This window comes from Ovis aries, chromosome X, assembly GCF_016772045.2.
Source record: "Ovis aries strain OAR_USU_Benz2616 breed Rambouillet chromosome X, ARS-UI_Ramb_v3.0, whole genome shotgun sequence".
Taxonomy (NCBI): domain Eukaryota; kingdom Metazoa; phylum Chordata; class Mammalia; order Artiodactyla; family Bovidae; genus Ovis; species Ovis aries.
Window position 1 is genome coordinate 19,700,554 of NC_056080.1, and position 25,959 is coordinate 19,726,512.

Here is a 25,959-nt window from a genome sequence, read left to right on the forward strand (position 1 = left end):
TGGGCGCTCAACTGGTGGGCAGGGCGTCCCGCCACCGCCGCCGCGTCCGCCCAGAGGCCCTTCAGAGCCGCGCTCCCGCCGCCCCGGCACCTGACTGACTGACTGACCGACCGACCCAAGGCCGCCGCCGCCGCCACTGCCGCCGCGCACGCGCTCCTCGTCCGCCTCCGTCCCGGGGCTGCCCGCAGGGCGGGAACGCGACGCTGGAAGCCGCCCGCACCTGCCTGACTGACAGGCAGACCCCGGGATCGGGCCTCGTGCGGGCGCGCACGCGCACGCGCATCGCGCTCCTGCCGTCGGCCCCGGGGGCGGGACCGCGCGGCAGCGAGCGGGCGGGGGGCTCGTGGCGCGCGCGCCCCGCACCCGAGGGCTGCGGAGAGATATTTTGGGTGGCAGGAGGCCCCTCGTCATTTCCGCCGGGTAGCTGGTCGTGCCCGGGGCTTCACTCCCGCGCACGAGGCGAACGGGCAAGTTGGCTTCGGGAGTGCGGCGGCGGCTCCTTGCCTTAGCGGCGCGACCCTCGGCACTGCAAGCCATGAACTGAAGCCCCGAAGGGACCGAGACCCGAGCGGAGTGGCCGAGCCGCGGCTGCAGCCGCCACCTCAGCGGGGAGCGAGCAGAGCCGGCGCGGAGCCGCGACCCCGGCGCCTTTCCCTCCCCGTCGCCTCTCCCACCGCTGCTGCCCGCCGTTTCCTGCGAGACATTGCAGCCGCGAGACTCCATACACAAAAGCCGCCTTCTCCGCGCCGCCCGTCCAGCGAGGCAGCGACCAGCGAGGGACCCCACCTGAGGGCGGCTCAGGCTGCTGAGTTCGTTTTGTGTCTGAGCTCCGCGCCCCGCGCGGAACCGACCCCGTGCCCATGGCTCTGATCATGGAACCGGTGAGCAAATGGTCTCCGAGTCAAGTCGTGGACTGGATGAAAGGTAATGCCCGCTGTGCGGACGGCGAGGCGGCCCTGGGGCGCGGGGTCCCGGCGCGCGGGAGGGAAGGGTCGCCCGCCGCGGCCGAGCCCGCCATTGGGGCTGATCTTGGGGCGCCGAGGGCGGCCGGGGACCGCCGGGACTGATGGGGGCTCGGGATCCCGGTCTCCTATTGTCTCCAGTCAGTGGCTTCCCAGCTGGAGAGGGGCGCGGAGAGCGTGGGGGTGGCCGGCGCAACCCGATGGGAAGCTGGAAGCCCGGCGGCGGAATCCCTGTCTTTCCGCCTCCTGGCTACCCTCAGGCCGGGAGGATGTAGCGACCCTGGTTTTCCCCCTCAGGGAGGAGGCCCCAGGGACTGTCGCCCCTTCCTCCGGCTTCTTTGTTCCTGGGGATCCTGACACCCCCTTGGCGGCCGCCCCTGCCAACTGCCTTTTCTTGCGCCAACTCTCCCGGCAACTTTTAAGCCCACATAATGGGGTCAGGACTCGGCCGCAGGGGTTTGGATCCGGGGAGCTCACCCTCTTCCCAGGTTGGGCTGAGGATGCTCGAGGGATGCGCTACTTTGGAGGAGAGGAAAACATGCTTCCCCCGGGACAGCATCTTCGCTGGTGTCTGTGGCTCCCTCCTGTGCATCCCCCTCCACCCTCACCCCGCATCCTCTGCCTCCTCTTCTGACCGCTTGAGGCTTTGCATCTTAAGGCTTTTTACTTGGGGCTCGACCCAGGTGTAAGATGATGCACATTCAGGTGCCCCCTCATTTCTTCCATCTTGAAGGCGCTCCCCTTTTCCCCCCTGCAATTTCTAATAACCATACTTAATTTATTCGCCTTCCTAATCTCAAACGTGGGCTTTTTCTCTAGTCCCTGGTCTTTCCTGCCTCACTATCTCCCTCTGTTGTCTGAGTTAAGGGGCCTGTAGAGGACCCCCTCCTCACGACCACTGCACCCCCTCCCATCCTCAAGATTCCTAAGATTTGGGGAATGCTGACGGGGGATGGATGGGATGGAAAAAAAAGGATTCCTCGCTACACTTGGGAGATGTTAGAGCTTTGCCTGTGGTTATTCTTAGGCACAAGCTCTGGGTAGATTAGTCAGGGACCAAGGCTTATCATTTGAAAATGCCGGTTCCGAAGATGGGGGAGCCCCTTCTTAGGGCTTGCTTAGCACTCAGACTTTGTAAGCTTCAGGTACTTTAGAACGAAAGGTAGGGTGATTGGAAGGGATAGAGAACGACAGGGGAAAACTCGATTTTTTTTTCTTTTTTCCCTGAGCCTTTTCCGCCTCTTGTTCTTGTGGATTTTCCTTTACCAATTTGCTTTCCTTTTATGCCCTTACTTGCTCCTTTATTCTTCATTTACTTCGTTTTTCTTTTCTAATGTGTGGAAAGTGCTTTGTAACTGCAAAGCACAGTACAAATGAGTGTATTGACTTAAATCGAATTTATTATTTATCGACTGCCCCCCTGTGTTCGGTGAATTGTGCTAAGGTGCTATGGGTGCCATGACTAAGACAAAGTCCTGCAGTGGCTCATTTTTTTTTTTTTCCTGCAGCTTCTTCTCTTTTCATATTTGCTATTGAAATTCCACTCTCCTAGATTCCCATCAATTTTAACACCCTTTGGAGTGTCAGATGCAGACAAACATCTGTCTTCTCTGTTTCTCAGTCATGGAAGAAAGAGCCAGAGTACATGCAAGAAGCAAGAATGCTTAATTAAAATCCTTGCTTTGAATTTGCCTGTAAGATTACTTTAGTTTCAGTCTTGTTACTGAAGTACTCAAAGAAAAGCTCTCTTGGCTCCATGGGAGTCAGATTACCTTCAGAGACTACCTCTCACAAATTCCCATGATGCTTGTAGTGAGTGCTGCATACTCCATCTTCTTCACCTCCCACCTTCCCAGTACATTTCTGAGGTTTCCCCTCTCTCTACACTTTAGGTCCGCTGAAGCATACAGAACATATGATGTACATATTCTGACACACATCATTAGTTTCTCAGTACACTAGTCCTTTAAAAATCTCTCCAGCCTAAAATGCAGCTTCTTTGAGGTTGAACTAACATCAATTGCTATGATTTTAAGTGATTGTTATATTTAAGTTGAATAATTTATTTTCCTACCTGTTGGTGACACATTTTAGCACTATTTGAAAAACCAGAATTCATGTGTCTTTGTATACATTAAAGCGGAAGAGAATCACTGATGTATCTGTATATTTCAAGTCCCAAACTGCTTACTGCTGAAATTCCCATAATCTTCATATAAATTTGATTGCAAATACTATTGGAAAATAAGGTTTAAAAAAGTAGTTGGATGAAAGGAACATATCCTCTAATTAATTAAGGTAACTTACACTGTTGCCTTAATTAATCCCTCCCACTCTTTTCCCCAAATAAACTTTATAAAATACACTTTAAAAATACTTTTCACCCTTTCTTCAGATGCACTAATGTTTAAAACTCAATTCAAGCTGTAGCTTTGGAATGGCTAAACCTCATTTAGTGTTGTATGTAGTGTTATATAGGCAGTACCAAAGCATGAATAGGACTTTCAAACAACTGTAGCATTGTAGGAGTTCTTTAAAAACATGCTCCTAATGTGACAGTTTCATCATCCTTAACATTTAAAGCATATATATAACATACGGTTTCACCTGGTCACAATTGTAGATAGTTATAACTCTCTTTAGTAAGGTATATGCTTTATGTTCTTTCTAGGCTATTTTTTTTTCTTCACTAAACAGGAAATGAACCGCTAAGCATATAAAAATAGCATGACCATGTATTTAATGCTTCCAGACAATTATAGAAGTGCTATAGAAACTCAGTCAGCAGAGCGGGAAATGAAAGGAAAAACTCCTGGCTGACAAGATTATTAAGCTTTGATAGAATATATTCAAGTTTAATTATGAAGGACCATATATATATATATTGCAATTCACTTTGATTTATTTCTTTTTATTAAAATATATTTCAGGACACCTAAGTATTAATCTATGTTAATTGAGTGCTATGAGGAAATAACTTCCATGTTTTTTGCTCACTCCCAACTTCACTATTTGTAAAATCCAATACTCATTGCATTTTCGCTGACAATAAAAATTTGGTATGAGACAGTGTCAGTGTTAGTTCCAGTAAATATATGAACTCCTCATGAGTCAGTAAAATAAGCATTTATGTCCCATATTATCCTGATAGTACTTCACACAATCTGGAAATGTCTCATAGCCTTCAAAATTAATTTTAAAAAATGAATTTTATAAAAATATTTTTTGACATGAATCAGCCACGGGTATTCATGAGTTCCCAATCCTGAACCCACCTCCCACCTCCCACCCCATATCATCTCTCAATACAGTATTATAAAGCAAAATAAAGTATAAATAAATAAATAAATGTACATCCACAGGGGGGAAATAAATTATGTAGGGGATTTGTGATAAGTATGGCAATAAAAATGCTTTTGTTGTCTCTAAAATATATATATATATTTTTTGAGAAAATCAAATACTCAGTGTTTGAAAGTAACCTTTTTCAGTTGGAAATTGCATTCAGTCCTCTTGTAATTTTGACAAAATTTTAAAACCAAATCCTTTTTTACAGTAAATAAAAACAAAGCAGTTATTGGAAAAAGGTACAAAAGTAGGTCAGTACAGTAACTGTTTCTAATTTTTGCTCAGTCTATTACTCTAAAGTACATTGTTTCTTAGCTCCTGTCTGTTCACTTGCAGTGCCTGGAAATATTTCATAATCTGCAGTTGCTTGAGTCTACTTTTTTTGCCCTCTGAAATATAACAAAAACCCATGAACAAGTTAGGACCCCTATTACTAGTTTTATTACTCATTTTCCTTATCCATGTCACACCCAATGATTCCAGTTTTTTTATCACACCTTTTCTGACTTTTGAAATTCTTTCATAATATCCGTATGACTAAGATAAAGTTATTTTCCTGGACCAGCTCCCTTTATGACATTTTTCCAGTGATCTTTAATCCTTTTCTGGATCAAATAAAATGGATTATTGTTTTCAGAGTCAACCAACAGGCCCCACTTTGCTGATCTTCTCTTACGGTCTCTGTGACTTAGTTTCATCCACTCTTGTGTCATTGTGATTCCTAAAATAGTCTATATTTTTAAGATAGTCTCTTAAACCATCCCACAATTAACTGCTCTGGTCTTTCCTGTTTACTATAAACCGTTTTCTTTAAGAAGCATTCACTGACTTCTAATTTCTGTCTGATGACTCAGCCTTCTTGAGGATAGAAAATGAAATACATTATTTTAGGTCTTAAAAAATAGATAAAGCCAATGTTTTGTATACAGCTCTAAAAAAGAGGAAAATGCAGTGATTAAAATAAGCTCTATTTAGTATAAGAGTGTAAATGCTCTAAAGGAAAATGTGCCTGGTAACAGAAAGCAGTTTCGACAGGTAGAATGCTCTTTAGTAATTTCTTTCCCCCCTCATAGGATGAGACCTGAAGTTGAAATTTATCTTAATCAGGAAAATGTCAAAATTTTGAGTTAACTGTCTTGAGAGAGAGATCAGAAATAATTTTCTGGCAGGAATTTGAAAAGTATACACCATAAGGGGAAAAAATATGTTAAATGACCAAACTGGTGCTATCACCTCTATTTGAAAAATTAATTTTTTTCCCCAATTGCAATGTGACTAGGTAGTAACCAACAGTTACCTGCTTTGGATTTGGCATTTTTGGAACAGAAATTCTTGTCATTTTATACAAAGAGGAAATTTACCTTTTTGATATATAGAGTTGAGTTCACAAGAAACATTTTATTTATAGTGTCATTAACATTCGCTCCTTAAGGTAACACTCCTAGTGCACAGTAGGAAAAATAGTATATTTATGTAGATATATTCTAGTCCTTACATATTATTTACTCAGTATTTCAGCATGGAAGCTTCTTTAATGGATGGATTTAAATAATTCCCTGCTTTGAAGAAATTAGTCTCTGTAAGGGATGGCAGTGACATTGACAATTCTTTGCCAAGACAGAGATAGGTCCCAATTAGTACATTGGGTAAATTTTAAGAGTTTGAATGTGTATACAAGCACAAGTGGAAAGAGAAGACGATGATTTTAGTAAGTCAGGAAAGAAGCCATGAGGTAGCTGGGGTTTTCGCTGGGGTTTAAGCAGTTTATTTAATTAAGGTATATTCTAAGAGGGATGTATTCTAAATGTAGAAGCGCATCAGAAGGCTGTAGAGTTGAGACAGGGTGATTAACCAGAGGGGTTGTGTCTGGGTTTGTCTGGTTGAAGGAGAAAGGTGGGCAGTAGAGGGAAAGTGAGGGAGGAGCATGAGTAGGTGGCACAAAAGTACAAGAACAAATCTGCATTTCACAAAGACAATAAAACTCTCATCGTGTCCTGAGTTTAAATAAATACCACATTATAAAACTTTGGCTGCCAAAAATAAGCCCACAAAGAATGTGTATTGAATTGGTACAGCTGTTTCAAATCTGTTTCTCAGGAATAATTTGGAAATAATGTTAAAATGAGTTATTTTGAAGATTAATTACATCATTAACATTATGTTGTTGAATATTTAGAAATTTACTGATCCAAATTCTTACATGAAGAATGAAGATAGGCTTTTAAATGTTGACATTGTTCTTAAAACAATGATAAACTATCATTTTCATTTATAGCAGCGTGACCTCTGATTAGGACTACTTTTAGCTTTCTCTGTGACTTCCTTCACATGTAAGGTTTATTGTGAAAACTGAAGTATTAACTTCTACAAAGAGTCCTAGAAGGATGGATCATCTGTACTGATTTAAAGGTGGGGGCGAGGGAGGGTAAGTAACTTGGAAAAAAATAATGGAATCTTTTGTTTATGTTTTATAAGTTTTATAAGTTTGTCATAGTTTAGTGTCTGGCTGAAGAACAGCCAGTGTAGTCTTAGCATTCAGTGAGTGAATTAAGTTTTCATACATAGCGTAGGCCTGTGCTCCCCCAAATGGTACATTTCTGTGATTGTGGAAGCCAAATGATCAAAAGAAGCCAAAGAGTTGATTTTTGCTAAGTATTTTAGAACATTATTTTTACATTAAAACAAACAGATATTATATTCATGCTATAGAAAGCAAAATTGGCAGGATTTTAAAGATGAGACCAGAGGCTTAACAGGAATCTTAACAGGAATCTTAAGCTTGGCAGCAGGCTGTTTAAAGCTGCATTTCCCAGACCTCCCAGGGTTATGAGTGTACTCCATTTAGCAATTATGGATACATCAGTGGAAAAGTTTGGGAAGTGGTGGTTGGGTTTAGAAAACTTAAAATTTATGTACTCTGCTTCTTTCTCTCCTATTTCAAGGGTCAAAATAAAATTTCAGTCAAGGTCATGATAATTATAGCATCTTTGTTGTATTCATAAAACTGTAGTCAGAATGAACTTAAGAATGATTCTCTTCTGATCCTACCCTTTCACTTCTCACTCACCCCCCTCAATTTAAAAAATTTAATGATTTCTCACTGTTTTGAGGAAAAGGTCCTTAAAAATGGCCTATAAGACCCTTGAAAGTTTGGCTGTTGCCTATGCGGTAAACCTCATTGCTAGCACCAGCTAGCTGGTAAACAGCCAGCTCCACTGGCCTTCTTTCAGTTCTGTTTACCCTGCCCTTGAGCCTTTGCACTTTTTCTTCACCCAGTTCAGTCCTGCTCATCTTTCAGATCTCAGGCCTCCCATCCTCTACCTTAGAAAAGCCTTCCTGAATCCCCAGATCACACCAGATCCTCAGTTACATGTTATCTTATTGCCTTGTATATCTTCTTTGTTCCATTTGCCATTTTTACCTTGATTTGTGTGGTTATTTGCTGAGGGCAGGGAACCCATCTTTTTGCATTATAATGCATAAGAAAATATCTGGTGAAAAGTAGGCACTCAGGAAATATTTGCTGAGTAAACGAATAAATAAATTTATTCACAGATTACTGGTCTGTGGGCAAATCTGCTTTCCTAAATGGCATTTGACGTAAAGGCTCTTATTAATACAACGCTCTAATGGATACTTCAGAGACAAAGTGTATACTGTGTGCCAGAATACAGTGGAAATAGAGTTGCTTTGTCTATTTTTCATAGTTGTGTTGCTGTCTGGTCAATTCAGTGTTCCAAATCATATTTAGATTTATTTTGTTAAGAATTAATAATTTCAGTGAATCTGTAACACTTCTGTCTTTATGCTCTAAATATTATTTACTGATAATCATTTAATAGGCCAACACAGTAGGCAAATTTCTGCTTAAAAAATGAAAACATACCCCTTTTCTTAAGCATTTTTTTTCTTTCATACAAATTTTCTAATTGTTTCTTCATTTTGGTGTTTCTAAAGGAACTATATATTTTGGAATGTTGATAGAATGAAATTGAAAAAAAATGCCTTAAATTTGTCCTCTTAAAATTTTTTTAAAAAGTTCATATAAGAAATTAAAATTTATTTTTCTGTTGTGAGAAGAAAATGCCCTTTATTTGTTAATTTGGAGGATAAAATGAAAAAAAGCCCTTTAGCTTAATGGAAACCGTTATCTTCTCTATTATATTTAATATTGAATTTACATTTTTATTAATAGGAATAAAATTAAGATATTTATATTTGCATCTTAAGTTTAGCATTTCTCTATATTTTTTCATCTCTCACTTTGATTTTGAAAAATGAATTTTAGTACTCTTGCCTGGAAAATCCCATGGACAGAGGAGCCTGGTAGGCTGTAGTCCATGGGGTCGCTGGGAGTTGGATATGACTGAGTGGCTTCACTTTCATTTTTCACTTTCATGCATTGGAGAAGGAAATGGCAACCCACTCCAGTGTTCTTGCCTGGAGAGTCCCAGGGACGGGGGAGCCTGGTGGGCTTCCGTCTATGGGGTCGCACAGAGTCGGACACGACTGAAGTGACTTAGCAGCAAGCCAAATATAAATTTATTTGGACTAATTTTTTTTGAAGAGTGTTCATTAAGAATCTATGTAGGAAGTTACTGTAAAGCATTACTTGTTGAATACAAGTGCCTCGTGGACTTTGTGAATTACATGCTACTGGATAATCACTAGTAGGCAAGTTACAGAGATTTTTCTAATGAAATGTGTCCCTCCACCCAGATTTAGAATTGTTAAAGCATAAGTCAGAATAAGTGAAATTTTTAAAACTTTAACATAACTTTGCCTGTTAACTCTTAATAAAACAACACCTTCAGGCTTCAATGTCCTAGTTAGTACTGAAAAGCAAGGATTGCAATTGTGCCCTGATTTGAATTACAAATAACCATTAAACAGGCTAGAATTTTTTTTAACTTGAAAGATGTATTTAATTTCTTGTTCAATTTCAATTTAAATTACAATCATTAATTGTAATAGTTTTCATTATCTTAATCTTACTCTTGCAATTTCAGGAAAGAAAGTGTTGTGGGTATTTGCATAAATTCATTGAATTTTAAATGTTACTAAAGTACAATAACTGCTGTTTTAGTTTTCTGCATTCATCTGTTGAATAATTAGTCACAACATAAAATTGTTTTAAAAACCAAGATTTATTAAATAAACCAAAACTCACAATGACATTAATGTATCCTAGTTTGCCACAGTAAAAACATTGTTGCATAATCAATATCAAATGTAATATACTTGTCTGTTTTCTATTTATATAATGTTAATGTTCTTGGAAATTAGTCTTATTAGGTAGGTTGGATCATCTTCTAATAAGATGATAGAGAAGAGGAAAATTTGTTACTTGCTTTTAAAGTGTTAACCAGTATCCTTTTGTGTGTTTGAACTACTTATATTGTTTTAGCTATATCTGCTATTTTTAAAATGGGCTAGGAACATCGTTTCTGAAGTAATATCTACAAAAAATCAATAGAAGGCAGACTGAATTTTACTTTTTTCCAACTTGTTTACCAAAGATAACCAAAGAATCTGTTTTTTAGCAAGATGTTCAGTTCAGTTTGGTCGCTCAGTCATGTCTGACTCTTTGCGACCCCATGAATTGCAGCATGCCAGGCCTCTCTGTCCATCACCAACTCCTGGAGTTCACCCAAACTCATGTCTATCGAGTCGGTGATGCCATCCAGCCATCTCATCCTCTGTTGTCCCCTTCTCCTCCTGCCAAAATCCCTCCAAGCATCAGGGTCTTTCCCAATGAGTCAACTCTTTGCATGAGGTGGCCAAAGTATTGGAGTTTCAGCATCAGTCCTTCCAATGAATACTCAGAACTGATTTCCTTCAGAATGGACTGGTTGGATCTCCTTGCAGTCCAAGGGACTCTCAAGAGTCTTCTCCAACATCACAGTTCAAAAGCATCAATTCTTTGGTGCTCAGCTTTCTTTATAGTCCAACTCTCACATCCATACATGGCAACTGGAAAACCATAGCCTGGACTAGACGGACCTTTGTTGGCCAAATAATGTCTCTGCTTATTAATATGCTGTCTAGGTTGGTCATAACTTTCCTTCCAAGGAGTAAGCGTCTTTTAATTTCATGGCTGCAATCACCATCTGCAGTGATTTTGGAGCCCCCCAAAGTAAAATCTGACACTGTTTCCACTGTTTCCCCATCTATTTGCCATGAAATGATAGGACCGGATGCCATGATCTTCGTTTTCTGAGTGTTGAGCTTTAAGCCAACTTTTTCACTCTCCTCTTTAACTTTCATCAAGAGGCTTTTTAGCTCCTCTTCACTTTCTGCCATAAGGGTGGTGTCATCTGCATATCAGAGGTTATTGATAATTCTCCCGGCAATCTTGATTCCAGCTTGTGTTTCTTCCAGTCCAGCTTTTCTCATGATGTACTCTGCATATAAGTTAAATAAGCAGGGTGACAGTATACAGCCTTGATGTACTCCTTTTCCTATTTGGAACCAGTCTGTTGTTCCATGCCCAGTTCTGACTATTGCTTCCTGACCTGCATACAGGTTTCTCAAGAGGCAGGTCAGGTGGTCTTAGACATGTACTAAATTTATTAATTAAAAACCTTTTAAAAACTGGTTTTAAATAATTATGCTGAATGAGTAATTTCAACGTTAGGTGAATTCTCATTATAATTTTGGTATGTTTTATATGTGTATGTGGGAGTTTATTTCATATACATTTTCCCCCAACTATCCGTATTATTTTCAAAATGTTTGATAGTTCTGGGGACTTGTGGGTTTTTTTCCACTTGACTGAGCAGAAAATTCATATTTTAATTTTGTGTAATTCACTTATATTTTGACTATGCAAACAAGCTACTAAGCTTTTAAAATATATAAAACAAGAGAAAGTGTTGCAGAATTGCTGGTGCTCAAAATAGACATTACAGTCCAGTTTCTAGTTTTCCTCCCTGCTTTCCCGAGCCTATATGGAAAAACCAAGTTCAGTTTGGTGGAAGCCAACACATGGATGGCAAGGCTAGGTGCTTCTTCCCCATTTCCCTCTGTATTGGTGTTATTGTGAGTTTTGCGACAGTCTCTGTTGGCACCAGCTTTGCATTAAATTAATGGCAGCTTTCCTTATCTAGAAGGCTACTCCCTTCTAGAGGCTTTCATTGGGATGTTGGTTTGTCAAAGCAGAGAGAAGCTTATTTCTGTGGAATATTTAAAGCTAGATAATTTGTCTTTCTCTTTGGTTGCTCCTTGCAAGAAACTTCTTCCAAGCTTGTTCCTTGGAAGCTTGCTTCTTCTCCAAGCTTGCTCCTTGGAAGAAAAGCTATGACCAGCTTAGACAGCATATTGAAAAGCAGAGACATTACTTTGCCAACAAAGGTCCATCTAGTCAAAGCTATGATTTTTCCAGTCATCATGTATGGATGTGAGAGTTGGACTATAGAGAAAGCTGAAAACTGAAGAATTGATGCTTTTCAACTGTGGTACTGGAGAAGACTCTTGAGAGTCCCTTGGATAGCAAGGAGATCCAACCAGTCAATCCTAAAGGAAATCAGTCACGAATATTCATTGAAGGACTGATGTTGAAGCTGAAACTCCAATACTTTGGCCAACTGATGCGAAGAACTGACTCTTCATTGGAAAAGACCCTGATCCTGGGAAAGATTGAAGGCAGGAGGAGAAGGGTATGCCAGAGGATGAGATGACTGGATGGCATCACCCACTTGATGAGACGTGAGTTTGAGCAAGCTCTGGAAGTTGGTAATGGACAGGGAAGCCTGGCGTGCTGCAGTCCATGGGGTCTTAAAGAGTTGGACACAACTGAGTAACTGAATTGAATTTGTCTTTCTAATCTGTCCCTGGATATAATGTTTTAAGTCTATTTATGATAAAAACTTAACTCAGATTCCATTTATTTGATGTTTGTGATCAATTTGAGTGGGTTCCCACTGAACTTTACTTTTGACCTGTGAAGAAAGGGCTTGCTGATCAATCTAATAATGTAATCAAGATTGGAAAGAAATTGTTTGACCTTAGAGGATGCGGTATTTTCAAGTATCATACTTTGCCAGGAGCCGTTTCTATACTGAAAATATTCAAGCTAGGAATGAGTTATATTTTTAGTTAGAATTTAGCATGATTGGTTGGAATCATGGTTTTTTACTTTTTTGGTATATTTTTGCAAACATCCTGTAGTACAGCTTGGTTCTTCCCCTCATTGGCACGTGTTAGGAAAGTCTCATGTATTTCACATCTATTAGTAGTAGTAATACTGAAAAGTGAAATAAAGGACAGTTGTTAACACCCTTTTCCCTCGTAAGTTACAGAAAAGTTAAGCAGCTCAACAAAGATGTGCAGCTGTCAATAGCTAGGACATGGAAGAAACCTAGATGTCCATTGGCAGACAAATGGATAAGAAAGCTGTGGTACATATACACAATGGAATATTACTCAGCTATTGAAAAGAATGAGGTGGATGAAACTGGAGCCTATTATACAGAGTGAAGTAAGTGAGAAAGAAAAGCACCAATACAGTATATTAATGCATATATATGGAATTTAGGAAGATGGTAACAATGACCCCATATGCAAGACAGCAAAAGAGACACAGATGTAAAGAACAGACTTTTGGACTCTGTGGGAGAAGGCGAGGGTGGGATGATTTGAGAGAATAGAATTGAAATATGTGTATTACCATATGTGAAATAGATTGCCAGTCCAGGTTTGATGCATGAGAGAGGGTGCTCAGGGCTGGTGCACTGGGATGACCCTGAGGGATGGGATGGAGAGGGAGGTGGAGTGGGGGATTCAGGATGGGGGGCACATGTACACCCATGGCTGATTCATGTCAATGTATGGCAGAAACCACTACAATATTGTAAAGTAATTAGCCTCCAATTAAAATAAATTAATTAATTAAAAAAAAAGATGTGTAGCTATAATTAGGTTGAACATTAACCCTTTTTTCTGCCTACTGGATTCAGAAAAGGCAATGGCACCCCACTCCAATACTCTTGCCTGGAAAATCCCATGGACAGAGGAGCCTGGTAGGCTGCAGTCCATGGGGTCGCTAAGAGTCAGACACGACTGAGCAACTTCACTTTCACTTTTCACTTTCATGCATTGGAGAAGGAAATGGCAACCCACTCCAGTGTTCTTGCCTGGAGGATCCCAGGGACGGCGGAGCCTGGTGGGCTGCCGTCTGTGGGGTCACACAGAGTTGGACATGATGGAAGTGACTTAGCAGTAGCAGCAGGATTGGACTTATACTTTCGTGAATGAAGAACAGAGTTCAAGTTTATACATAATTATCGTTTTTGTTTTATCTTTTTTAAAGTTGCCTGAATTTTCTACCTTTTAAAAATTGGCATAACTTAGTATATATAATAAAGAGTACTTTGAAATCAGATGCCTGGCTTAGTTATATTGAGGCTCCATTACTTCCTAGCTATGTGATCTTAGTGAGGGAGAGTTTACGTAACTTGCCAGATTTTCTCATTTTTGTTAAATAGGGGTGAAAACATTATGCACCTCATAGGGTTGTGGTATGCTTAAAACAATGCCTAGTATATAGTGGGTGCATGATAAATGTCAGTTTTTTTAAATTAAGGTGGAAGTTTAATTCTGTTGGTAATCTTCAGAGGCAGAACTGTTTATAGATAATATTTATTGACTGTGTGCTATATACCATGTCCTGTGCTAGGTGCTTTTCCTGCATCATCTTATGCTTAACCTAACCCTGAAAGGTTGGAATTATCCCTGTTTTACAGATGAAGAAACTTTTTTTTAGAAGCTTAGTCACTTTTCCCTATATATCCAAATGTTTATCCAGCAAGTGTTCAATAAATATTTTGAAGAATGAATAAACATTAAGTGCAAGAAGCAGAGTTTGAATGAATTCCTAACTGGTTCTGAAACACAATATGTTTACCTTCCCTTTCTACCAGAGGTAGATGTGACATGAGAGGAATCCTGGGAATCCTTGCAAACAGGTGGATGTCCTCTCCATCAGACCTACTTTCTTTAGTGTGTGATAAGGTGGGCTGTGGTTATTGAGTTCTCTTGACCTCTGTAGGAGTGTGTGTGTATCGTTTGTTTGGTAGCCCCTCTGTCCATGGGATTTTCCAGGCAAGAACACTGAAGTGGATTGCCATTTCCTTCTCCAGGGGATCTTCCTGACCCAGGAATCAAACCCAGGTCTCCTGCATTGCAGGCAGATTCTTTACCGACTGAGCTATGAGGGAAGCGACCTAGGCTAAAGATCTGCTTTAGGATACTACTATTACCAGCCCTGGAGAAGGAAATGGCAACCCACTCCAGTATTCTTGCCTAGAGAATTGCATGGCCAGTGGAGCCAGGCAGGCTACAGTCCATAAGGCCACAAAGAGTCAGACACAACTGAGCAACTAACACTTTCAACACTTTGATTAACAACTCAGTGCTGAGATGTTTTATTCTGAAAGAATTGCTAATGAAAGTGCATGGTACCTCATGAAAAAGGATGCTCAACATCACTAAGCATCAGGGAAATGCAAATCAAAACCTCAATGATTTATCACCTTATACCTTTTAAAATGGCTGTTATCAAAATTACCACAAATAATAAATATTAGCGAGGATGTGGGGAAAGGGGAATCCTATATCAATCTTGGTAGGAATGTAAATTGGCACAGCACTGTGTAAAACAATATGAAGATTCCTCAAAAATTAAATTGATAGAACTATTATATGACCCAGCAATTTTACTCTTGGATATATATCTGAAAGAAATGAAAATACTAATTAGAAAGATATGTGTACCCCAGCATTCATAACAGCATTATTCACAATAGCCAAGATGTGGAAGCAACTATGTGTCCATCAACAGGTGAGTGGATAAAGAAGTTGCAGTATACACACACATATGCACACACGATGGAATATTACTTGGCCATAAAAAGGAATGAAATTTTGCCATTTGCAGCAATATGAATGGATCTAGAGGGTATTGTGCTTAATAAAGTAAGTCAGACAGAGAAAGAGTCACTTGAAAGTGCATGTTTTCACTTAATGTATGGAATTTAAAAAATAAAATGAATGAATATAACAAAAGCAGGAACAAACTCAGATACATAGACCAAACTAGTGGGTTACCAGTGGGGAGAGGAGTCAGAGGGAGGACTGATAGGGATAGGATGTATGAGATAAAATAAGCTACAAGGATATAATATATGACAGAATATAGCCATTATTTTATCATTCCTCTAAATGTAATATAATCTGTAAAAATACTGAATCACTATGTTGTACACCTGAAATTAATATAGCATTGTAAATCGACTATACTTTAATAACAAATAATAATAATAAATTTTCCTTATATTAGGGCTTCCCTTGTGGCTCAGCTGGTAAAGAATCTGCCTGCGATGTGGGAGACCTGGGTTCAATCCCCTGGAGAAGGGAAAGGCCATCCACTCCAGTATTCTGGCCTGGAGAATTCCAGAGACTGTATAGTCCATGGGGTTGCAAAGAGTAGGAAATGAATGAGTGACTTTTACTTATACTTTCAGTGAGTATGGATAAACATCTAGAGTATTTTTTAAGTATATTTAATATGCTGTTATAAATTAAAGAAAAAAACCACCCCTCCCCCGGAAGTAATGGTGCCTGTAATAGATGTTCCTAAGGAGTGTTACATTTTACTACAAATACAGACATACCTTGGAGATAATGTGGGTTTGGTTCTAGATCATAGGAATACAGTGAATATTGCAATAAATTGAGTGACATGAATTTTTTGGTTTCCTGTGCTCAGTTGTGTCTGACTCTTTGCAACCCCCTGGAGTGTATGTAGCCTGCCAGGCTCCTCTGTTCATGGAATTCTCCAGGCCAGAATACTAGAGTGGGTTGCCATTTCCTCCTCCAAGGGATCTTCCCGACCCAGGGATCAAACCCTGGCTGGTCTCCTTCATTGCAGGCAGATTCTTTACTGTCTGAGCCACCAGATATAGTGAATCACACAAAAAAACTTACATGCTGGAGAAAATGTAATAGTTATGTATCAAAAATTCTATTGTGAAATCATTGTTAAATACAGAGTGGTGAAGTTGAGCTAAAGATGTTTGATCAGTTGAATACTTGTATTACACAATGGTACTGATAGGTACCATTACCTCAGATAATGCAGATGACACCACCTTTATGGGAGAAAGTGAAGAAGAACTAAAGAGCCTCTTGAGGAAAGTGAAAGAGGAGAGTGAAGAAGTTGGTTTAAAATGCAAAATTCAGAAAACTAAGATCATAGCATCTGGTCCCATCACTTCATGGCAAATAGATGGTGAGACAGTGGAAATAGTGACAGACTTTATTTTGGGGGGCTCTAAGATCACTGCAGATGGTGATTGCAGCCATGAAATTAAAAGACACTTGCTACTTGAAAGAAAAGCTATGACCCACCTAGACAGCATACTAAAAAGCAGAGATATTACTTTACCAACAAAGGTCTGTCTAGTCAAAGCTATGGGTTTTCTAGTCGTCATATATGGATGTGAGAGTTAAACTATAAAGAAAACTGAGCACCGAAGAATTGATGCTTTTGAACTGTGGTGTTGGAGAAGACTCTTGAGAGTCCCTTGGACTGCAAGGAGATCAACCAGTCCATCCTAAAGGAAATCAGTCCTGAATATTCATTGGAAGGACTGATGCTGAAGCTGAAATTCCAATGCTTTGGCCACCTGATATGAAGAACTGACCTCTTGGAAAAGACCCTGATGCTGGGAAAGATTGAGGGCAGGAGGAGAAGGGGATGACAGAGGATGAGATGGTTGGATGGCATCACCGACTCAATGGACATGGGTTTGGGTGGACTCCAGGAGTTGGTGATGGACAGGGAGGCCTGGCGTGCTGTGATTCATGGGGTCACAAAGAGTTGGACCCGGCTGAGTGACTGAACTGAACTGAACTGAATGATAGCTAAAGTTGCATCCACATTATATTTTTAAATGATGCATGTGGTTTTGCATGTGTGTGTAAAATATATGTTCTAGCATGTATTTTTGAAACTTTAAACTTTGTCCAGCGTAGAAGCACAAACATAATATTTTCTATTTCTCTTTAATAGAGTTGAGGTGAGTTTGCTTTAGGCTGGAAGTTTTAAAATAAGTGAAAACAACTTAAATTGTCCTTTGATTGTGGAAAGAATGATTTGAAGTCTCTCAGTTTTTATGAAAGCTACAATAGTCAGGACAATAGACATTTAAAAATTAATGTCAACTATGAACTGTGGTAATTATTAACAATTTTGAAGTCGGCTTAATGTCCATTTGATTCTGTAAAGCATTTTGTCTCTCCTAATGTGCTCATTATCTTTGAAAATCCATACAAATTAAAATTAATTTTGTTTGGGTATGTTTTTGAGAATTTCATCACTTTCTTTGAAAAAGTTGACATTTGTGTTGATAAGTGGTAAAAGATAGACTTTAAAATACAGAAACACAATGAGTCTCCTTCTCCATTAACTTAAGATATGTCTAATGTTTAAACAACATGGTTTCTAATTTTGAGGTATCTTTTTTCAAATGAGGCTGTTTTGTCAACTTGTTTTTACAATTGCGATCATCACACACAGAAATAATAAATACAGCAAAATAATACCTAGGGATCTACTAACATTTTTCTTTTTACTGATTTGCCAGTAATAAGATCACAAAAAATTAAAGGCTACTGTGTGTCTAAAAATAAGGGCTTAAATATATATATATGACACATACCCCTACAACACTATTATTACACCAAAATTCATTTCTTAATATTAAGTATCTAGTTCAAATTTCTAGTTTCATAAACGTCATAAACATTTTTACAATTTTTTTCCTCTCAAATCAGGATCCAAATAAAGCTCACACATTGTAGTCTACCTTATTTTTTTCCTACATCAATCCTTTTGGATTCAGTAATCCCTTTATATGGCAGGCATTATTTAATGTCTCTTGAAGTAAAATTCATAAATAATAAAACCTACCTCTCCCACTATTGAAAAATTCACTGTAATGCCTTAAGGATAATTTAAAAACAATTTTAAAAAATAAAATAAGATAGGCTTTTATATATAAGTGCTTCTAATGACTGTACTAGAAAAAAACCAATGTGTGCCTGTTTATAATAAGAATGCCTAGATTCAGGCTAAGCAAGCAGTAAGTTCAGAAGTCATTCCATAAGTACAAGAAAATGAAAGAGCAGGTGAATTGATAAACACTGGAATAAGAATAAGTATTAGAAGAAGTATCAGGATAGACGTACTTGATATGTCACTCTAATACTTTCTGTTCAACATTTATTGAAAGGAACCTCAGCTTTTTGGAGAAATGGTAGATTCTAGAGCTGAGGAGGGAAAATTTAAGATGAGTGTGGAGCATCTTTTGCCAGAAGGTAAGGAAGTGCTTAAAAAACACAATGATAAGAGTATGTCTAAGACTTGGAAGCCCTTCTGAAAGAGCTCTCAGTGGCTGAAGCTGGAACAATTTGAGCAGTGAAAGTAGTTTTGAATTTTAACTCGATACATAATGTAAGTATTGAGGAGTCTATACTGATGTAAATAAATGTCTGGATAAACAAAGAAATGAGGGAGGAGAGAAAAAAAATCTCCCATACAGATAATTTCAAATAATTTATGTAGAAACATCCCTCTCAAGGAAGTGACACATAACTCCACACTTTTTGATCCTGAATTCACTTGGTGACCTGTTTCTGAAGACTAAACTGTGGGAAGGGAAAGTACAATTTCAGTGGACAAACCAAGTGAACACTCCGTTCGCCACCTGATCACCATTTGCATCATCAGTAATAAGTGATGTTCATCGCAAGTACCTTTCGTATGATATGATGTGGTGAGAATGGCACCTGACCAATGTGGTCTTCTTCCCCAAAACCCGTAATTCCAGTCTCAGTTCAGTTCAGTTCCTCAGTCATGTCTGACTCTTTGCTACCCGATGGATAGCAGCACGCCAGGCCTCCCTGTCCATCACCAACTCCAGCAGCTTCCTCAAGCTTATGTCCATTGTGTCAGTGATGCCATCCAACCATTTCATCCTCTCATGTCCTCTTCTCCTCCTGCCTTCAATCTTTCCCAGCATCAGGGTCTTTTCCAATGAGTCAGCTCTTTGCATCAGGTGGCCAAAGTTTATTGGCATTTCAGCTTCAGCATCATTCCTTCCAAAGAACACTCAGGACTGATCTACTTTAGAATGCACTGGTTGGATCTCCTTGCAGTCCAAGGGACTCTCAAGAGTCTTCTCCAACACCACAGTTCAAAAGCATCAATTCTTCACCACTCAGCTTTCTTTATGGTCCAACTCTCACATCCATACGTGACCACTGGAAAAATCATAGCCTTGACTAGACAGACCTTTGTTGACAAAGTAATGTCTCCACTTTTGAATATGCTGTCTAGGTTGGTCATAGCTTTTCTTCCAAGGAGCAAGCGTCTTTTAATTTCATGGCTGCAGTCGCCATCTGCAGTGATTTTGTAGCCCAAGAAAATAAAGTCTGTCACTGTTTCCATTGTTTCCCCATCTATTTTCCATGAAGTGATGGCACCGGATGCCATGATCTTCCTTTTGGAATGTTGAGTTTTAAGCCAACTTTTCACTCTAAACTTTCACTTTCATCAAGAGGATCTTCAGTTCTTTGCTTTCTGCCATAAGGGTGATATCTGCATATCTGAGGTTATCGATATTTCTCCCAGCATTCTTGATTTCTGTTTGTTTTCATCCAGGCTGGCATTTCACATGATGTACTCTGCATATAAGTTAAATAAGCAGGGTGACAATAAGTAGCCTTGTTGTACTGCTTTCCCAATTTTGAACCAGTCTGTTGGTCCATGTCTGGTTGTAACTGTTGCTTCCTAACCTGCATACAGATTTCTTAGGAGGCAAGTAAGGTAGTCTGGTATTCCCATGTCTTTCAGAATTTTCCAGTTTGTTGTGATCCACACAGTCAAAGGTTTTGGCATAGTCAATAAAACAGAAGTAGATGTTTTTCTGGAGAAGGCAATGGCACCCCACTCTAGTACTCTTGCCTGGAAAATCCCATGGATGGAGGAGCCTGGTGGGCTGCAGTCCATGGGGTCGCTAAGAGTTGGACATGACTGAGCGACTGCACTTTCACTTTTCAGTTTCATGCATTGGAGAAGGAAATGACAACCCACTCCAGTGTTCTTGCCTGGAGAATCCCAGGGATGGGGAGCCTGGTGGGCTGCTGTCTATGGGATCGCACAGAGTTGGACACGACTGAAACGACTTAGCAGCAGCAGCAGCAGATGTTATTCTGGAACTCTCTAGCTTTTTCAGTGATCCAGTGGATGTTAGCAGTTTGATCTCTGGTTCCTCTGCCTTTTCTAAATCCAGCTTGAGCATCTGGAAGTTCTCCTTCATGTACTGCTGAAGCCTGGCTTGGAGAATTTTGAGCATTACTTTGCTAGTGTGTGAGATGAGTGCAGTTGTGCAGTAGTTTGAGCATTCTTTCGCATTGCCTTTCTTTGGGATTGGAATGAAAACTGACCTTTTCCAGTCCTGTGGCCACTGCTGAAAGTTTTCAAAATTTGCTGACATATTGAGTGCAGTACTTTCACAGCATCATCTGTTAGGATTTGAAATAGCTCAGCTCAAATTCCATCAGCTCCACTAGCTTTGGTCCTAGTAATGCTTCCTAAGGCCACTTGACTTCACATTCCAGGATGTCTGGCTCTAGGTGAGTGATCACACCATTGTGGTTATCTGGGTCATTAAGGTGTAACCAGGAGAAAAACATTGAACAAATCCAAATCTATGGACATTTTTACAAAATGACTGACCAGTATTCCTTCAGAACTGTCAAAGTCATCAGAAACAAGGAAATGTGAGAAACTAAAACACCATAAGAGGCTAAGGAGACATGAGGATTATTTAGATCCTAGGACAGAAACAGCCTGATAGGGAAAAATTATTTGAAATAAAATAACCTCTGCCTGTCTCTTTGCTCCAGTGTAAATGAATTGTGAAGTTTAGTTAATAGTGGTAAAGATTTTAAAATTTAAAAATAAAAAAAAAAACTAAAAATAAATAAATAAATAAATAAATAGTGGTATAACAGTGCTCTTCCTTAGTTGTGAGAAATGTGTGACAGCAATGTGAGCTATTAATAATAGAATATAAAATGAAGTGAAGTGAAAGTTGCTCAGTCATGTCCAACTCTTTGCAATCCCATGGACTGTACAGTCCATGGAATTCTCCAGACCAGAATAGTCGAGTGGTTAGCCTTTCCCTTCTCCACGGGATCTTCCCAACTGAGGAATCAAACCCAGGTCTCCCACATTGCAGGTGGATTTTTTACCTGCTGAGCCACAAGGGAATCCCAAGAATCCTGGAGTGGGTAACCTATTCCTCCTCCAGGGGATCCTCCTGACCCAGGAATCGAAGCAGGGTCTCCTGCTTTGCAGGCGGATTCTTTCCAAACTGAGCTATCCGGGAAGCCCTTAAAGTGAAAGTTGCTCAGTTGTATCCCAGTCTTTTTGGCCTCATGGACTATACAGGGCATGAATTCTCCAGGCCAGATAACTGGAGTGGGTAGCCTTTCCCTTCTCCAGGGGGTCTTCCCAACCCAGGGATTGATGCCAGGTCTCTGGCATTGCAGGCGGATTCTTTACCAGCGGAATATGAGTGAGAGCTATGCAGAAACTCTGTACTATTTTTCCAACTTTTCTATAGACCTAAAATTATTCTGAAATAGTTTTTTAAAAATTAGAGTTAAATTTATTTTGAAATTTGGTCATGTCAAAATGTAAACAGTATCTCATATGAAAAAGCTTTGGTTTACCATTTTGCATTAATAATAAACTCTTTTAAATGTAAGGAAAAAGTCGTGTGGTTTACGGCAGTTCTGCGGTGTGGGAGTGGTGCATTCATTGATCTAGCGGTCATTCAGTAACCCAATCATTGTGATAACCCCAAACTCCTCACGATATTCACAGTGCAGCCAAGGGCCAATATTGGCCCTGACCTGGCTGCAAGAACCTCTGCCTGTCTCTTTGCTCCAGTGTAAATCGCATGCTCTTTCACATGTGAAAAAAATAATTTTTTGAATGAATGTTATACGTGGTTTCCCTTCAACTGAAATTAATCTTTTACTTGAGCTTTTGTTTTTAATGTTTTGCTAATGAGTAAGTGTATTTAAGAGAAAGAAACTGAATGTGCATGGAATAGGGTGGAAACCACCAAAATTTAGCTCCATCTCCTTATGTATTTTACCTCAGTTATAACAGATTTGCAGTTAAACTGTTGGACAGAAGAGTGTGCTATTCTAAACCTTGTTAACAAAGCCTGATTCCCAACACTTTCTAATTGTAGTTTCTGTTTCCTACAGACATTGTGTAGGAATGTTAAACAAGGCATGAACATTTTTAGCAAATAAATGTGGTTTATAATAATTGATTTTAAGCTGAATATCTAAGTGAAGTAAATATATAAATGTGTATATAAATATGCATTCATGTTTACTTAGGGAAGATATTTGCCTAGGGTAGATTTGCTGAAATTGAATATAACCAAATAAACTTTCATCATTGCTTTTCTACAAGGAAATCACCGTTTTTCTTTTTGTCACTAAAGGTAACACTATTTTTATTGTATTATGGGGTCATCTCCTATGTTTAGTGGGCTTCCCTGGTATCTCAGATGGTAGACTCTGCCTGCAATTCGGGAGACCTGGTTTCCATCTCTGGGTTGGGAAGATTCCCTGGAGGAGGGCATGACAACCCACTCAGGTATTCTTGCCTAGTGAATCCACATGCACAGAAGAGCCTGGTGGGCGATAGTCCATGGGATTGCAGAGAGTAGGACATGACTGAGCAACTAAGCAAAGCACAGCACAGTATGTTTAGCAGCTGAGTTTTGGGTATGAGAGTGTTTGTAACTTAATACCTCCTTTGGTCCCGTCTCTGAGAAATTATATTTGATTTCAAAATAGAACTACTTTAACACTTGCATTTTATTCCTGTATCTTTTTTTTAAATTAATATTATCCTTGTTTTCTATTTTACCGGCATGAAAATTTTCTGAAAGGAGTAGGGTCTGGTGATAAGTAGGTAAAACTGACCAGGAATTTGATGCATTAACTTGTTTTTTTCTGGCCACAATAAATTGAAATGTTATATTGATCACAATTTCAGCTTATTTGATTCTTTGCTATTAATCCACATCTATGAAAGTGTGAAGTTCTGCTGATGCTGATGTGAATATCTGAGAATTGTCTCCCTGTCTTGCTGCTGAATGTTCTTCTCTTTTCCTGACTTCATGCTCTGACGACCAGCCTAGATATACATTAATATATTATCTGTGAAATACTTTTGTTTTTTTGTGCAAAGTGTTTCTTAAACTATGCTCACGTGAATGAAGGAAAGTTTATTTTGTTTTTTCTGCATTGTTTTGTTTTAGTAAGGTAACAATGTTTTGCATTTTAAGAAAACTTAAAAAAAAACAATCTGTGTAGAATGTAAATTAAATATCAACGCTTTGAAGCTATCTTTGAATATGTGACTGGCAATGATGGGTTGGCTTTCCAAGATTCTCCTTGTATCATAGACAGGATAGAATCTGTCCCAAGGTAGATGAGCAACATTTAGATTGAAATTGTTTTCATAACTTTCCAATGATACTTTTCATAACAGAAGTACATAGATTTAGGATGACTAGCTATTATGGTAATACAGTCTCATAATAATTAAAAACAGAATGTTAGAAGCAAATAGTGTGATTTTCATGACTTATGAAATACAGATGGCAAGAAGAAGACTTGGAAGCTTTTTCAGAGTGCAGATGGACATGAGTTCTTCACAGAAGTTAATTAAGAGTAATCATTGTATAGTAACTACTGTCTTGTAGGCTGCCATGAATTTAATATTCTACCTTCCCCAATAAAAATGCCAGATGATGGATTTAAGGCTGCTGAAAACATCTTTATCACCTGTAGGCATACCAAAAGACTTACTCACCTTTTGTACCTCACTCTTTCCCCATCTCTACATGTCATAAATGTATACAAAGATGAATAAAAAGATAATCAAAGGGAAAAAATATCTAGTAGGAGGCACTGTATAGTGAAAACAGTACAAGTTATCTGTAGGACTGAGTTGGAACTGAAAATCTCCAGTTTTGGTCCAACTTAAATTCTGTTCCATTGTGTGTTTTAACTCACCTCCTCATTTCTCAAGCCTTCAGTTTCTTTTTCTAAAAATGAGGGTAAGGAAAATGTGCTTTATAGAGATTTCTGAACAACAATCAACATGTAGTCTGAGTAGAAACTGAGTAACATTTTTACACTGGCAAAAGTAGTTTATTAATTATTGAACAATATTTTAAAATGATATTTATGAAAAAGAATTTTTAAGTATTCCAATTTAGAAATAAATTGCTGTATATAGCTCACATATACGAAGACGCTAAGACAAAGATTATACTGATTTTAAAATATATTTGGAGTATGAAGTGGCTGGCTCTCTCTTGGAAACTTTTCCTATTATTAGCTTCTTTCTGCCTTGTGTGTAGCCACTTCTCTCTAACAGCTTTATTGGAATCTTCCTTTCCAAACAATTTTTTCCATATGTGAGTCAAATGATCACTTAAGTAATTCAGCCTAATTATTAGAATGGTATATCTCGTCCTTCCTGCCGGGAAACCAAATACTCAGGTCCAAAAGGCATTGCTGTTGATGCCTTACCATCCGTGTCTATGTCTCACCCGTATGAGCCTCATCTCAGTAGGAATCCTGCATATCATGATTCCTCACATTTCTCAGCTTTATTTTACCAAAAGGTTCATGATCACAGAAATTTCATTTTTCAGACATTGTCAGAAGATTGGAATATAAGTTTTATCAACACAGGCATATACATGCTGATCAAAATTGCTAAACACTGAAACTGTACAATGAAAATAACAGGCACTTATGAACACTAGAGCTCCATTTAAGTGGTAAGAATGTATTGACTTTTCATGGGGAAACAGTCAATTGTAAGGAACAAATGTACCAATTCAGTTGAGCTTGGATCACTGAAAACAAGAGAGAATCACTGACAAAACAATGCCTTTTCTCATTCATGTATCACAAGTGGTATTTGGATGCAGGACAATTGAGAAGCATTAAGACTACAAATTAGTTCCCATGTTTTATATTACGGAATGGTTTTTGGAAAGTGTACTTTCCCAATGTTAGTATGCTATATATTTTTTTAATTACCAACAGTTTTGTTTTTCTCCTTATGTTTCACATCTGCGTTTCCCTTGGGAAAATGCTCCATATATCCAAATTGGTATACTTGTGTAAATGATGTCAGCTCACATATAAAATTTAGTGTAGAAGAATTTTTAAAATACAGAAATTAAGAGCTTCCTTTTAATCAGTGTAACAGTGTAACAATGTTGACTTTAAAACCTTTGAGAAATATTTTTCTCCATGATTTTGTTATTACTACTTTTCCTCCATCTTTTTGATTTTGTGTGAGAAATGACAGAAGACAATAATATGCCATATTTTATTCTTTTCATTCAAACTTTGAAGATCATTTGGACTTTTTTGGTCACCCCTGAGCCATTTATAGCTCATTTTTTAAAACCATTAAATTTTAAATTAAACAAATGACTTTTGAAAAATGAGATCATGTAGTTAA

General features: G+C 39.0%; 1 protein-coding gene across 8 annotated transcripts in view; it reads left to right on the forward strand.

Moving 5' to 3' along the window:
- The first annotated feature begins 406 nt into the window (after nt 1-406).
- Nucleotides 407-25,959, forward strand: part of CNKSR2 (connector enhancer of kinase suppressor of Ras 2) — a 286,492-nt gene continuing 260,939 nt past the window's right edge. For all 8 annotated transcript variants that reach the window (XM_027963027.2, XM_027963028.2, XM_027963029.2 and 5 more), the window contains exon 1: nt 407-924. In XM_027963027.2, coding sequence (XP_027818828.1) covers nt 861-924 — 64 coding nt within the window. In that variant the 5' untranslated portion in view covers nt 407-860. The remainder of the gene's footprint in view (nt 925-25,959) is intronic.